Source organism: Barbus barbus, assembly GCF_936440315.1.
Source record: "Barbus barbus genome assembly, chromosome: 8".
Classification (NCBI taxonomy): Eukaryota; Metazoa; Chordata; class Actinopteri; order Cypriniformes; family Cyprinidae; genus Barbus; species Barbus barbus.
The window spans coordinates 16,228,614-16,242,790 of NC_136736.1; the positions used below are offsets into that span (position 1 = coordinate 16,228,614).

Here is a 14,177-nt window from a genome sequence, read left to right on the forward strand (position 1 = left end):
TGTGCAAAGGAAACAAAGTGTTAACATGACAATTTAGAGGCCAGTATCAAGATGCCAGTGTTTTACTTTGGTAGCTGTATTCGAACTATGATAGGCTGCTTGATATGTTAGGACACACTTACAATAACCTCACTCTCAAAAATGTTTTTATTTGTTACTATTATTTGTTACAAATATTGCATTTTCTCTATTGCTGTTTGCACATTTCAAGTACACATTTTGTTTAGTCAAGAGTAAAAGTTATAGTGTGCTCAGGTTGTTTATGGAAGCTCTTCATTGAGTTTCTTGATCACATGTAAGGCTAAGACCTTTGTTGCCAGCAGAGCCTCATTACAGGCCTGAGGGATAAAGCTGGGAGGAAGAAGAAATCCATATCGACCACGATCCTGAAGCTCAAAGGTGAAGGAATACTTTATCCCAAGATTATACGCCCAGTCATCAGATCCTCCTGGGGCTAAATCTAGTAAAAGAAAATCACAGAATGTTTATATAACAAAGAAACAGGGAAAAGTTCAAATACTGTTTGTTGTATTCTAAGAATAGACAGAAAGCTTACAAATGGTCTTTGCACCAGGACCATATTTATAGATATTCCTGTAATATCTGCGTATCTTTGTTGAGGCCAGCTTAACAAGTTCAAACTGTCAGAAAGAAACACAAATATACTTATAAATTAGATTTTTTTTTATTTTGATTGTTTATTTACTAGTATGGCCTGCTACAAATGACCCTGCATTAACTTCACGCACCAGCTCATTGTAGTTTGGAATCTCATCATAGGAACAGGAGTAAGGAAACAGGAGCATCTGAGAGTAGGAGTGAATGGAGAGGTACAGCTTGACTGTGTCTTTATGGGAGCGCAGGAACCGTGCCACAGCCTGGGTCTCTGGTTCAGACTCTGGGAACTGACCGCAATATGTAGGATCGCATGGATTATCAGAGGCTCCCTTTGCTGTAGAACACAGTGGATTCATTAAACCAGGAGAAATATCAGTTCTAAACTAAAATGTCCTCAAAAGTAAAATTATAATAGTATTTCTGCGTCCCAATTTGGATACTAACTGTCCTAAATAGTACTCAAAATTAGAACTGGACTGTCCCAATTCGTATGTTGAAATGAGAATCCCAAAGTTACCCGGATGGTTTACTATTTCTGGTGAAAATTTGAAGTGCAGGTCTGCGCACACTTTAACAGTTGATATTGCCCATAACCCATTGCGTTGGATGAGAATTTGATTAGAACTACAAACACGACTAAAAAACATGGTGGATATGCAAGACCAACGGTAGAGAAAGGGTAACTTTTAAGTGCATCGTTAACTTTTAAGAGCACAATGTACTGTATTTTGAATTTTGCACTGCATTGTGTGTGTTTTAGGATTAATATCTGTAAATGTAATGGGCAATGTAAAATATTTACCAGTACAGTTTCCTTTTTTTTTCCTTGTTTTTTTTTTTTTTTTTGCATGAAGAGAGTGCTCAGCATGAAAGATACATTGTAGATCAACCTGCCTCTTCATTTCATTCCAATATGGTAAAAATTGAATAAAACAAAATATGGATGATGTTAACTGTGACAAAATGATTGGCAGGGCAGTTTAAATGATGTCAGGATGCATGTAATTAAGCAATAGAGCAGTCCAATAAATATGTTATAATGATGAAGTGGTGTGACCCCAAAGCGTGCCTATACTATTGTGCTACACACACAAAGGTATGTACTTTTTCTTCACAAAAACAAAAACATACATGTACATACACAAATTGGGACACAGCTTTTTTCTTTTTTTTTTAATGAAGGTCTAGTATTTGGCACCTACTGCACCAGTTTGCATCAAAATTTCGGTTCAGATCGGCTCCAAAACAGTCACTGTCTTTGTTATTTGAGCGGCTTTTTCTCCACATACGATCCTGTTTGGGTAAATAATAAATAAAAGCCATGAAGACTCTTTTAGAATTATTTTTAGAATAAGTACTGTGCTAAATTTGGATCAAGCAAAAGTCTGGGTTTTTTTTACATTTCAGGGAAATTTAAAATGCACAACTACATGTTCTACTACAATTCCAACACTTCAGTAATAATAATAATAATAGTTTTTATCATATTACTGTTGTCCATGTGTACTTGTATCCATCTGGGTTCATGACTGTCAAGATGTACACATCCATATTGTTCAAAATCTCTGTGATTTCAGTGTTCTGGTTGTAAAATGCTAGTGCCTGGAAAAGAAAAAAACTAAATTAAAGTTCCAACATGGCCAAACCTATGCTATGCCTAACCAAGATCTTGAAATCTGCAGCTAAGATACATATATAGTTAATATACAGTTTAAAGATACAAGCTCAAACAGACGTAGGGCACTTCAACAGATGCGCAACAACCATGTGCAAATTGAAAATAGGTTTGTAAAGTGAAATGGGTGAAGAACAAAGAAGTTGGTGAAGAAGTTGAGTATGAAGAAAGTGTGATTTAAAGCACACTGTATGATAGCTTAACCCTTTATACTTACATAATTGACAAACCACATGCAAAACGCCGGCGCAATCCACTCCCGTGCATGAATACCACAGTCTATCCACATGGCTCTCTTCACCTCATCCCTCTTGCCGGAAAGCTGCAGCATGATGACAGACAAACAGACATTTTAACTGTGAATGTGTCTGTAATGTGTTCTAAAAAAGACATTCAAGGGATGCTCAGATCTCTAGTATATAAATGAACTTTAATAGAATGAGAGTACCTTTAGAACATAGAGTGGTTGTTTTTCAGAAGATGACCCAATAAGAATAACTTTCACCATGTCTGAATGGTCTTGCTTGGTCTTGTTTATCCAGTAATAGATCTGAGACAAAAGTTTGGTCAAATTGTGTATGATTTTGAAAAAAGTGAATTTTCTCATTTTTGTCAGCTTACATCGTCTAAAGAATGATATCTCTCATAAAACACGCCTCCACTCCGGGGATCTGATGTATCATTTTTGGTCTGCATCTCAATTAGTGCTGGTGTGTTTTCCAAAAGCATTCTGCAAAAATATCAAAAGCACAAATTGAGTCTTAAGAATCAAGGACTTGATTGTCAACATCTGCATCTTTTTGGCAGACCAAACTAGCAGCTTATAAAATCTCGACATCAACCCTTCGCAAGAATGTAGAGGTGAATACTTGCATCATTGCATTGCTGGTTAAAATGAAGCAATTGGCAATTTAGCAAAAGGTTTTGCACAAATTAGCCAAAAAGACAGTGGTGCAGGGTGTGCGATATATATCGTCTGTGATAATATCGTAATTGTTGTTTTAACGATGTGCGATTTCACATTATCAGTATTTAGCCAAAAACCAAACAAAACACTCCTACAGAACGCCGTGAAGTCTAGTAGACTAGACTAGTGCGCGCGCATTTAGAGTGCGTTCGTTCACTGCGTGATTGTTAAAATGCATTTAGAATGATCATCACAAAATTGAAGATATAGGGGCAGAAAATGTCATATAGTAAATCAATATCACACGAAGAGTGCCGTTTTTCTCCAAAAATCAGCATGATTACATATAGATTTTCAATAAACAATACGTTAATTAAGAGACTTGCGTTTTAGACACCATATTGCCTGTTTTTGCTCTATTTCGACAACAAAAATAACCCCAAACACAGCCACAGCACTGTTTTGCGTCTCTGCGCAACATGACCGTGTTACTGTTTTGTTCCTGAATGAATCAACTGTTTAAATGATTCGGTTCAATCGCAATGACTTCACAGTGACACCTACTGGCGATTTTAATTTCACATTTAAAGTATCTTTTGATTTTTTTTTATAATTTCAAATGAGTATTCAACATTTTATGTCTTATATATCAAAACATTATTTCTGCATTTGTAATGCAGGTTAAATGCATTCATGTCCTGCATTAAACAGTAAATACATCTAAATGCCACTTCAGATGAAGCTTCTGTGTTTCCTCTGCATTGCAAAGATGAATTTTGTTGATACTGATTTAATTTGCCTGGTAACAGCCCAAATGTCCTATTATTCTAAATAACTGATTCCTTTAATTAAAAACAACTAGTTTGAGATTTATAGGCCTATTCAATGGGTGTCAAACTCAGTTCCTGTTTGGTTCCAGTTTAGTTCCAACCCTGCTCCAACACACATACCATGTAGTTTTCAAATAATCCTAAACGATTAGATTAGATGCATCAGATGTGTTTAATTAGGGTTATATGTCTATACTGTGTAGGGCTGTGGCCCTACAGGAACTGAGTTTGACACCCTTGGCCTATCCCATTCTTGCGTCCCTCCCACTGTTAAAAAGTAACAAGTAATTTTTACTCTGAGTAAATGAGCTACTTTTTACTTTTACTTGAATCGATTTTTAGACTGTTACTTTTACTTGTACTAAAGTAAAATTTCATTAATCTAATGGTAATTTTACTTGAGTAAAATATTTTCGTACTCTTTCCACCTCTGCTTTTAGGGTAATAAAAGTAATAAATATAAATGTGAATAGACATTTAAATAATCATAACACTTGTTCTAAAAAAAGTTAGCATAATTTCCTGTTGTGTTGAAATCCGGGTGCTACTTTAATGTTGGAATAAAATTGACCAATATGGTTCCCCCCCAGGAACCTGATGACCAAGTCGTGCTTCCCCACGGACTTACCATCTACTGCATCGTGATGTGCGGCAATAGCGGCAACATACACTTTGAGTGGAGGGAGACAGCCTTCGCTCCCACCCATCTTGCAGGAAAGAGAGCACGACCGCGATCGGGCATTTATGGGGGTCTTCCCGGTGGGAAGAACACCAGTCGATGAACAGGTTCCACTTCAGCCTGTAAGCGTGTCTTGTAGACGGGCCTCTAGCTGAAGTGATGGTAATTCGTGGAGATTCCAAACGTCTGGACGCGGGTGCCAGAGGGTACCCCCTCACTGAGAAAGGAGATCCCTCCTCAGAGGAATTTGCCAAGGAGGGGCTGTCGCGAGTTCCAGTTCTGGGAACCAAGTCCGATTGGGCCAGTATGGCCCCACCAAGAGGATTTGCTCCTCATCCTCCCTGACCTTGCACAGGGTCTGTGCGAGAAGGCTCACTGGGGGAAACGCATATTTGCATAGGCCCCAAGGCCAGCTGTGTGCAAGCGCATCCGTGCCAAGGGTCCCCTCGGACTTGGAGTATAACAGCTGGCAGTGGGATGTGTCCGTGGAGGCAAACAGGTCTACCTGGGCGTCCCCGAAGTGTCTCCAAATCAGCTGGACTGTCCATCGCAGTGCGCACTTCCTGCAACACACCTGGGTCAGCACCACCCTCGTGCAGCTGCTTTAACATCTTGGACTGGTGGACTTGCAGGAGGGCCATGGCGTGCAGGGCAGAAGTGGCCTGTCCAGCAGCACTGTAAGCCTTGGCCGTTAGAGCGGACGAGAACTTATAGACGGAAGGCGTGGATTACCCCTCCAGATGCCTGCTTTGCAGGCAAAGCTGCATGGCAATAGCGCCCGTCGAGGGTGGTGAGGACGGAGGAGGCGCTAGGCCTGTTTAGGGCAGAAAAAGGTGCCCTCCAAGACCCTGTCACCTCCTCATGCACCTCCGGGAAGAATGGAACTGGTGGTGGCTGCCAGCGATCGGCCTGCGCCCCCAGGAACCAATCGTCCAACCACATTTAACGAGGAGGTATCTGGACCGCAACATCGCGATGGTCATGTTCCCGCAATGAGAACAAGACTCATCCACGAGCGCTGCCTCAGTGTGCTGATGGCCCAAGCATGAGACACAGCGATCGTGACCATCAGACGCAGCCAGGAAGCGACCACATCCAGAAACGCACAAGCGGGACACCATTTTTAAAAAGATGTTAAAATAACACCAACACAAAAGCTGTAACAAAACTTTGTATTCATAACCCTTAATGAAAAAAAATGTCACAAAATATAAAAAAGAAATACATAGTCTATCCAATTTTCAAGCAATTCATCAATTGTGGGTCAAATTGACCCCAACACAACAGGATTGTTAAAGGTTCATATATTCTTCATTCCACCAGCTTTACTTACCTAAAAGTAATGCCATGTTTGCGTAGGAGTTCAGTGACAGACTCTACACTTGTTGACTGAATGTAAAGGTGAACCTCAGAGTTTGTTGTAATGTAAATGGGTGAAGCAGGCTGCCACAATTCTGTCTGAACAAGAACAGAGGATGAGCTTAGATGTTAGCTGAAACTCACAGGCCCAGGGTCAGTTGAGGGTCAGTTCAATAAATCAAATCAATGAACAGCAAATTTTGTGAAGGCTATTTGTAAAAACATTCTTACTTGACTTATTTAACTCATAATCTACAGTAGATATTACATCTCTTAGCAAATTTGATATTCACAGTCATGCTCTGACAGAATGCCAGTCAATAATTGTCAACAAATACCCTCTTACCTCATTGTGACTTGTTAAGTTTTGCACTGTGTCCACATGTTCCTGTGTGGATACAGTGATGGACAAAACCTGGTCACTGTGTGTGAAGAAAAAGCTGCAGTCATTTATTGTAGCATCAAACATATATAAAGTATATCATACATACAACTGAAATGTTGGGACGTTTTTTTTTTTTTATTTGAATAAAATGAAAACTAAAAGAATTTCAAATCACATGAGCCAATATTGTATTCACAATAGAACATAGATAACACAATGAATGTTTAAACTGAGAAATTTTACAATTTTATGCACAAAATTAGCTCATTTGAAATTTGATGCCTGCTACAGGTCTCAAAATAGTTGGGATGGGGGCATGTTTACCATGGTGTAGCATCTCCTCTTCTTTTCAAAACAGTTTGAAGACGTCTGGAAATCAAGGTTATGAGTTTGGGGTTGGAATTTGGTCCCATTTTTGCCTGATATAGGTTTCCAGCTGCTGAAGAGTTTGTGGTCGTCTTTGACTTTGACGTATTTTTTGTTTAATGATGGGGCAAATGTTCTATAAAGGGGAACGATCTGGACTGCAGGCAGGCCAATTCAGCACCCGGACTCGTCTATTATGAAGCCATGCTGTTGTAATAGCTGCAGTATGTGGTTTTGCATTGTCCTGTTGAAATACACAAGGCATTCCCTGAAATAGACATCGTCTGGAGGGGAGCATATGTTGCTCTAAAACCTTTATATACCTTTCAGGATTCATAGTGCCTTCCAAAACTAGCAAGCTGCCTATACTGTATGCTCTTATGCACCCCCATATCATCAGGGATGCTGGCTTTTGAACTGAACGCTGATACCATGCTGGAAGGTCTCCCTCCTCTTTAGACTGGAGGACATGGTGTGCGTGATTTCCAACAAGAATGTCAAATTTGGACTCGTCTGACCATAGAACACAGTCCATTTTAAATTAGCCTTGGCCCACAGGACACGACGGCACTTCTGGACCATGTTCACATATGGCTTCCCTTTTGCATGATAGAGCTTTAGTTGGCATCTGCAGATGGCACTGCGGATTGTGTTTACCAACAGTGGTTTCTGGAAGTATTCCTGGGCCCATTTAGTAATGTTAATGACAGAATCATGCCGATGAGTGTCGTCTGAGTGCCCGAAGACCATGGGCATCCAACAAAGGTCTTCAGCCTTGTCCCTTACGCACAGAGATTTCTCCAGTTTCTCTGAATCTTTTGTTGATGTTATGCACTATAGATGATGAGATTTGCAAAGCCTTTGCAATTTGACGTTGAGGAGCGTTGTTACTCATGTTACAGACCTGATGTCAATTAACTTAATTAGTAGCTAGATGTTCTTCCAGCTGAATCTTTTCAAAATGTCTTGCTTTTTCAGCCCTTAGTTGCCCCCGTGCCAACTTTTTTGAGACCTGTAGCAGGCATCAAATTTGAAATGAGCTCATTTAGTGGATTAAAGTGTAAAATTTCTCCGTTTAAACATTTGTTTTGTGCTCTATGTTCTATTGTGAATAATATATTGGTTCATGTGATTTGAAAGTCTTTTAGTTTTCATTTTATTCAAATGTAAAAAAACGTCCCAATATTTCTGGAATTCGGGTCGTAATATAATATAATATAATACAATATAATATAAGCTAATTGGAAATTTTTATCTTGAAATATGGATTTTGATTTGTGCAGTTCTGAGAAAAAAAGTCGGATTTACGATATATAAACATCAGTTCTTATATCTAGCAATTCTGACTTTTTTCTCATAATTCTGAGTTTACAATTTACAACTTTATTTATCTATTTATTTATCTATTTTTTTTACAAAGAAAATGTATCATCATATGCAAATGTTTTTGATATATAACTGCATATACTACATAATTGCACATAATTATTCACAATAAACACTTCAGCAAAGAATGTACCATTTTCTGTTTATTACAAACTGTAACAACATGTGCTATTCTACTTATAGTAATCGTGAATCAACAATGTTTTATATTCACATTTAGCCTAATGGAGATACAAACACTGTATATATTATTATTCTTTTACCCAAGAAAATAGTTTTAAATGTTACATAAAAAACAAATCCTACTGCATGTTCCCATTTTTCTACAACAGATAATGTTTTTGACCTTTTATTGTTTAAAGTGAGGTTTTACATTGATTACAATAAGTTAATGCTGACATACATCAGAGATCTGATTTCAGTCTTGGGTGTTTCCACAGCATCAACTTATATGATTGTACAAAGCATAATTTTAGGAAAAATATGACTTACTGTTCCGATTTGCAGAAACACTTCTCAAGGAAGATGTTAAAACATATTAAGTAAACCAATTGTACTGGGGGCCTCATGTTTTTGTTCTGTCTCCCAATAGTTTGTGCAATAATGTAGACAAGGTACGAGGCCAGTATTGATCTAGAACTGTTTGTTTGCTGGTTAAAATTTACTTTGCATAAGCTCTGTGTCGATTATATTTCAAAACATTCCAAATGGTTGTTTATAAAATAGTATTTATGAGAACTGCTGTATCATTTAAAAAAATAAAAATAAAAAATAAGTATGATCAGAAAACAAATAGTGCCATGTCAATATATTTATAAAGTTTTAGCTTTTAATTTTTGATCTGTTTTAGTTGTTTTAATACTACAATTGATTGCTTCTGTTTCTCATTTGTAAGTCGCTTTGGATAAAAGCGTCTGCTAAATGACTAAATAAATAAATGTCATCTCAACTTTTAAGGAGAACATTCTTTCTCTGCGATTAGCAAAACGCATAGAGACTAGACTAGAACTCAACCATAAATTTAACCTTAACACTAGGTGGCAGCATATGGCAATTATTATTATTTTAATAAACCAGATGATCATTTAAGCTCCAGACCAGTAGATGGCGAAAATGTCGTTGTCCTACAGCCATTCAAACGCCAGAAGAAGAAGAACATCAACATCCGACCAGTGGTAAGCGCTTCCGGGGTCTGAAAGTGAGGAAGAAGGACAAGAGCAAAATAAGAAGGAAATACATGATAATCTTATTGTCATAATTAGATTCAGTGATAAAGATCAAGAGAACATGAAGATTATCAACCCGTTTGTATTAACAAAACATCTGGCAAGTAAGATAGGGGAGATATTATATGCAAAGTTCCTAAATGATGGAAATTTGTTGGTCAAATGTGCAAATGAAGATCAAATTGAGAAAGCATTTAAAGTAAAAGAGATTGGAAAACTGAAAGTGATAAACACAAGGAGGGTGGGAGCACGAAATGGTGGAGGATGCAAAGGAGTGATCTCAGGGATACCAATGAATGTAGGAATGGAAGAACTTAAGAGACATATTAAAGGAGGGGAAATAATGAGTGCACAAAGATTAAAAACGACAAGAGAAGGAGTGAAAAAGGATAGTGAAACGGTTTTGATTGAATTTGAGGGGGAGAATATGCCAAAAAAGGTATACCTTGGTTATATGAGCTACCCAGTGAGACTGTATGTGCCAAAACCAATGAGGTGTTTTAACTGTCAGAGGTTTGGACATATAGCCAATAATTGTAAAGAGAAAAAGAGATGCGCTAGATGTGGGGGCGAGCATGACTATGGGAAGTGTGGAACGGGAGTACAACCAAAATGTTGTAATTGTGGAGGAAGCCATAATGTGGCATATGGTGGATGTGAGGTGATGAGACAGGAAAATAAAATCCAGAAAATAAGAGTGGAAAAAAGGATAACCTATGCAGAAGCAGCAAGAGTGTCAAGAGAACATGATAAACTCACAATAGAACAAGCAGAATTGGGGGAGGAAGAACAACAACAAAGAACAAGTGACAAGATTTATGTGGACAAAAAGGACCTGGTGACATTTATTGCAGGAGTGATAAACAGTACAGCTGAAGTTAAATCAAAAAATGATAAAATACAGCTGGTTGTCAAAGCAGCAGTAAATCATTTAGGACTAGTGGGACTGACATGGGAAGAAGTGAGGGAGAACCTCACCAATCAGTCAAGCCAGGAAGCAACATGTATTGGGTAATATTAATGGTTATTATTTTACAATGGAATGCTAGAAGCTTACTAGCCAATGGCCAGGAATTCAAACATTTCATCAAAGACAGGAAAGTAAATCCAGATGTAGTATGTATCCAAGAAACTTGGTTAAAACCAAATTTAGAGTTTGTGATTCAGGGTTATATAGGTATAAGGAATGACAGAGATAATGCGGGACGGGGAGGAGGAGGAGGATGTGCTACATTTATAAAGCAAGATATTCCATATAGGGTACTAGAAAAGGGAGAGGATCTAGAATACATTGTGGTAGTAGTGTGGGAAAGAGGGGAGGAAATGGTTATAATAAATTACTATAATCCTTGTAAAAGGTTGGAAATAGATATTAAGGATACAAGGAAATAATAGACAAAAAGTAATATGGTGTGCAGATTTTAATGCTCACAGTAAAATATGGGGGGGTTCACGTACAGATGTAAATGGAAGGGTAGTAGAAGATTTGATGGATGATAAGGAATTAGTGTGTATGAATGACGGAAGAGGAACAAGAATAAACATAACAACTGGAAATGAATCGGCAATAGATATTACATTAGTGTCTAATCCCTTGGCTGGAATAAGTAACTGGAAAATTTGGAACAATACAACAGTGGGAAGCGATCACTACCCAGTATCATGCTCAGTGGGAGAGCGAGTGGAAATAAGATCAGGTGAAGGAATTCCAAAATGGGGTTTTAGAAGAGCAGATTGGGTAAAATTCCAGAAGTTAAGTGAGGAATCATTATCAAGGATAGACTTTTCTGGAAATATAGATGAAATAAACAATCAGATAACTTCAGCAATTATCTTGGCAGCAGGTGGATCTATTCCCAAGAGTAAACAAAGGAGGAATAAAAAACTGGTTCCATGGTGGACAGAAGAGTGTCGTCAGGCTGTTAAAAACAGGAATAGGGCATTTAAACTAGTTAAAAACACCCATAACATGCAGCATTTGATCCAGTATAAGAAGGCACAGGCAATAGTGAGAAGAACAGTACGTCAAGCAAAAAGGGCAAGTTGGAAGAAATTTTGCAATGAAATAGGAAGATCAACACCTGTGGGAGAGGTTTGGGGAATGATAAAAAGGATGGGAGGAGTACGGAGGGAATGGGAAATCCCAGCTATAATTACTGAGGAAGGAACAGCAATCTCCAATAAGGATAAGGCAGAGATAATGGCAAAAGCATTTGTAAAAATTCACAGTTCAGATAATCTGTCAGAAGTATGCAGAGTGAGAATGGAAAGAACAATGGATCAGCATCCAGGTGTGTTAGACTGGAGGGGAAAAACTGATGATAAAATAGATGAACCTTTTAATATGGCAGAGTTGATGAGAGCAATAAATAGAGCTAAACCAACATCTCCAGGGAAAGATCAGATATGCTACGTGATGCTAAAACATCTAGGGAAAGGAGCGCTCTTAAAGTTACTGCACCTTTATAACAGAGTGTGGGAGGAGGGAAGATTACCGAATGCATGGAAAGAGGCAGTAGTCATTCCAATAAGGAAACCAGGCAAGGATCCTTCTAAACCCACAAGTTATAGGCCAATAGCATTAACATCAAATGTTTGCAAAATTATGGAAAGGATGATAAAAGAAAGGTTATAGTATATACTAGAAAAAAGTGGAAAGTTAGCAAACTATCAAAGTGGTTTTAGGAAAGGAAGGAGTACCATGGATTCGGTGATAAGACTAGAAAATGAAATAAGAAAGGCTCAGGCCAATAAGGAGTCAGTCATAACAGTGTTTTTTGATATAGAAAAAGCTTATGACATGATGTGGAAGGAAGGAGTGTTAATAAAGTTGCATTTGATGGGTGTAGGTGGAAGAGTTTTTAACTGGATAAAGAATTTTTTGTTTGAAAGGAAAATCGAAGTGCGAATAGGGTCAGTCAGGTCAAGTCAGTATGCTGTGGGCAATGGAACGCCTCAAGGCAGTGTGATTAGCCCACTACTTTTTATCATCATGATTGATGATGTCTTCACAAAGGTGCCAATGGATATAGGGAGGTCACTGTTTGCGGATGATGGAGCTTTGTGGAAAAGAGGAAGGAATATGGAGCATGCAATCAGGAAAGTACAAGGAGCAATTGATGAGGTGGTGGAGTGGGGATATGATTGGGGGTTTAAATTCTCAATAGAAAAAACACAAACAGTCTTTTTCACCAGGAAACAAAGTAAGGAAGGGATGAAGTTAAATATGTATGGGAAAGAATTAGAAAGGGTTGAAGCATTCACATTTTTGGGAGTTATTTTTGATTCACGGTTAACATGGGCAGATCATATAAAGAAAATAGAAGGAAAATGCAAAAAAGTAATTAATGTGATGAGATGTTTGACAGGTAGGGAATGGGGAGCTAGTTGCTCTGCATTAAAAACAGTATATGTGGCACTGATAAGATCTGTGTTGGATTATGGCAGTGTAGCTTATGGATCAGCAGCCAAATCTCTATTAAAGAAACTAGATATGATTCAGGCACAGGCATTAAGAGTGTGTACCCAGCAAACACAAAAACGTTGTAAAAACGTTTTTTCAACGTTGTGAAAAGGTTGTGATAACGTTTTTCCCCGACGTATTTAATACGACAGATGTCGGGTTTTTTAAACGTTTTAAATACGTAATTTCATAACGTTGTGAAAACGTTTTTTTAACGTTTTTTTAACGTTACTAGGCACGTTCTAGAGACGTAAATATAACGTCGTATGTGGTACTTTCTGGACGTTGGCTAGGCTTTTAAAATATTTACTGGATATATATACTGGATATTTAAGGTGCCTATAGGCAATATAATTTTTTTTGGAAACAAATAAAAAGAACATCCCAGCAATCACAAAAAAAACTTTAAACTATAAACGTATCTTTAGTACAGTTTAATACAGTTCTATCTGAGACCCCTTAAAACACAGAAACATAATTTGACAAAACAAAGACATTTAGGAATTTATTGATTTTACTTAGTGTATTAATTATATACAGTTGATCGATTTATTAAAACAACACAATGCACATATTTGTTCAAACATTGTAAAGAATTTGTTGATTTAGTTAACATATTAATTACAACATCAGTGGATTGATTGGTTTATTAATGCAACACAATATGATACACACATCTATTATGATAAAATCACAAATAATATTAACAAAAAACAATGTTGATTAATCATTTAAGACAGAGATTATTTTGAGAGAGAATATTTTAAGGAATTGAAAGAATTAAATACAATAGAAAGTTATATTTAAATAAACAAAATTGGCGAAAAGCGTCTTCAGTCACTGTCGGAGTCGAAGAGGCAGGGAGACTGAAATTCAAATCATTGCAATAAAATCAGTTGTTTGCATATACCAGTTGTCTCAGTTAATCACCTCAGTGAAACAATTGAATTGTGAAACAACGTGAAAGTGTATACCTGTCCAATTTGGGTCTGTTAAAGAAGAATAAAAAAAGTTTGTCATGGTTATTATCGACTGTTGTGGTAAATAGTGTTTTTAAATATATATATATATATATAGTGGTGCTTTTAAAACTTCACCAGTACCTGCACTACAAGTAGAAATGGGAGAAATGCCGTTAGCATTAAGAAGGAGGCAGTTGATGACAAATTATTGGGCTAATTTGCAGGGACATAATGATTTCCATCCCACAAAAGTAGTGTTGCAGGAGACATGGGAGAATGCAAGATATAACGGAGATAATTTTAGTCGAATAGGCAATGAGG

The 14,177-nt window shown here is 37.5% G+C and overlaps 1 protein-coding gene across 1 annotated transcript; it reads right to left on the reverse strand.

Moving 5' to 3' along the window:
* Positions 1-135: 135 nt before the first annotated feature.
* cpb2 (carboxypeptidase B2 (plasma)) lies at positions 136-8,846 on the reverse strand. Its single transcript, XM_079422843.1, has 11 exons — positions 8,698-8,846; positions 6,415-6,490; positions 6,043-6,167; positions 2,915-3,023; positions 2,742-2,843; positions 2,511-2,615; positions 2,110-2,220; positions 1,821-1,911; positions 750-952; positions 557-641; positions 136-460 (listed from the first exon to the last, which is right to left on the reverse strand). The coding sequence occupies exons 1-11, from the start codon at positions 8,772-8,774 to the stop codon at positions 261-263; spliced, it is 1,284 nt and encodes a 427-aa protein (XP_079278969.1). The 5' UTR covers positions 8,775-8,846; the 3' UTR covers positions 136-260.
* Between the last annotated feature and the right edge of the window lie 5,331 nt (positions 8,847-14,177).

What these genes read in the sequence shown, in the direction of transcription:
- cpb2 (XM_079422843.1), bottom strand. Translation starts at nt 8,774, where the DNA reads ATGAGGCCCCCAGTACAATTGGTTTACTTAATATGTTTTAACATCTTC. An exon ending in ACTTAACAAGTCACAATGAG is followed by an intron (nt 6,168 to 6,414) that starts GTAAGAGGGTAT and finishes GTTCTTGTTCAG; the next exon opens with ACAGAATTGTGGCAGCCTGC. An exon ending in AAACATGGCATTACTTTTAG is followed by an intron (nt 3,024 to 6,042) that starts GTAAGTAAAGCT and finishes ATATTTTTGCAG; the next exon opens with AATGCTTTTGGAAAACACAC.